This window comes from Chrysochloris asiatica, unplaced genomic scaffold (genome assembly GCF_000296735.1).
Source record: "Chrysochloris asiatica unplaced genomic scaffold, ChrAsi1.0 scaffold00168, whole genome shotgun sequence".
Classification (NCBI taxonomy): Eukaryota; Metazoa; Chordata; class Mammalia; order Afrosoricida; family Chrysochloridae; genus Chrysochloris; species Chrysochloris asiatica.
This window is the reverse complement of record NW_006408686.1, coordinates 1,597,540-1,599,230: the sequence shown is the minus strand read 5'-3', so window position 1 is coordinate 1,599,230 and position 1,691 is coordinate 1,597,540. Positions and strand designations below refer to the sequence as shown.

The 1,691-nt window shown below is 46.5% G+C and overlaps 1 protein-coding gene across 1 annotated transcript in view; it reads left to right on the top strand.

The window, feature by feature from the left end:
* Positions 1 to 1,691, top strand: part of CEACAM19 (carcinoembryonic antigen-related cell adhesion molecule 19) — a 32,761-nt gene that overhangs the window by 22,088 nt on the left and 8,982 nt on the right. The window contains exon 4 of the mRNA XM_006871484.1: positions 350 to 497. Within this exon, the coding sequence (XP_006871546.1) occupies positions 350 to 497 (148 nt within the window). The remainder of the gene's footprint in view (positions 1 to 349; positions 498 to 1,691) is intronic.

Genomic DNA, 1,691 nt, shown 5'->3' with positions numbered 1-1,691 from the left:
GCTGGTGAGCTTGAACCACCAATCTTGCAGTTCAAACAACTTTGCAGTCTGATGCATTAGCCCACAGCGCCACACCAGGACTCCCATTTCCTATGGGTAGTCACCAATATACTATGGGTAGTCACTAATGCTCTATGTGTAGTCACCAATACAGGATCGTAGTCACCAAAGCTCTATGGGTAATCACTGGTGCCATGTGGGTAGTCACTGTTGCAGTATGGGTAGACACTGGGGCAGTATGGATAGACACTGGGGCAGTATGGGTAGACACTGGGGCAGGATGGGTAGTCACTGGTGCAGCGGGATGAGAATCCTCAAGCATCACCATGTGGTTCTCTCTCATCCCTAGAAAGGCACCAGAAGCTGCCCAGTATACACCCACCTATGAATGCTGGGACCATGGCTGCCATCATCATTGGCTCTCTCGCTGCTGGAGCCCTCCTCATGGGCAGCCTTGCCTATCTCCTGGTGAGAAGTTGGAAGGGACAAAACCACAGGTATGGGAGCCCCAGCCTCTCTCTCCTTCTCCTCACCCTCCCAGCTTGGTCTCCATGAATTCTCCCACAAGTGTGTATAAATTTGTCATCTGATTCATACACAATCTTCAAATCTTGGGATCCCTGCAGTGAAAAGAATGGTTCCATCCTGTCTTAGACTTCTGCATGACATGGGACAGATGTTGTTGTTGTTACGTGCCGTCGAGTCGGTTCCCACCCATAGCGACCCTGTACAGGGTTTCCGAGGGTGTAAATCCTTACGGGAGTAGAAAGCCTCATCTTTCTCCCGCGGAGCAGCTGGTAGTTTCGAACCGCTGACCTTTAGGTTCGCAGCCCGATTCGTAACCACTACGCTACCAGAGCTCCTTGACATGGGACAGATACCCTAGCCTTAAACTGGCTTACCAAAAACCAGGCCATTTTTATTGTTGCTCTTCTTCATAACTGATTAGCTTCAGGTGTGGTTGGATCCAAGGGTTCAATTTGGTCAAGAAATCCCTCTATATCCAAGGGGACTTCAAAAAGTTCATGGGAAAAGGTCATTATCTTTTAGTCCCATTTCCCTACAAACTCTGAAGCTCCCTTGTACTTCTCCTCTCTGCTTTTCTTAGTGGCAGCTTCATTCTCGAACAGGTTCTGTCCTTGTGGTGTGAAAAGATACTTCTAGTGACTCGAGGTTTATATTCCTCCAGCTTTGTCACCTCAGAGGACAAACAATTTACAGACAAAGACAAACACTGCCACCAAGTTGATTCCAAGTCACAGTGACCCTATAGAAAATAATAGAATGACTCCATACGGTTTCCTGTGTGGTGCTGTGGATCAGCACTGGACTGTGAACCACAAGGTCGGTGGTTCAAACCCACCAGCTGCTCCTCGGAAACCCTATATAGGGTGGCTATGAGTTGGAACTGACTCCACGGCACTTAACAATATATCAAAAACAACAATGATATATTTATAAAGGAACTGAGGCACATGATGAAAAAATATTCCTTTTCTTTTTCTTTCTCCATCATTCTGATTATTGCAAAGCAGTCCAAACAGGTTTTAGCAACCTTTAAACCCCCAAAACAATAACAACACTCTTATCAAGTCAGTTCCACTCATAGCGAGCCTATAGAATAGGGTAGAACTGTCCCACAGGGTTTCCGAACCTGTAAACCTTTACAGAAGCAGGCTGACACATTTTTT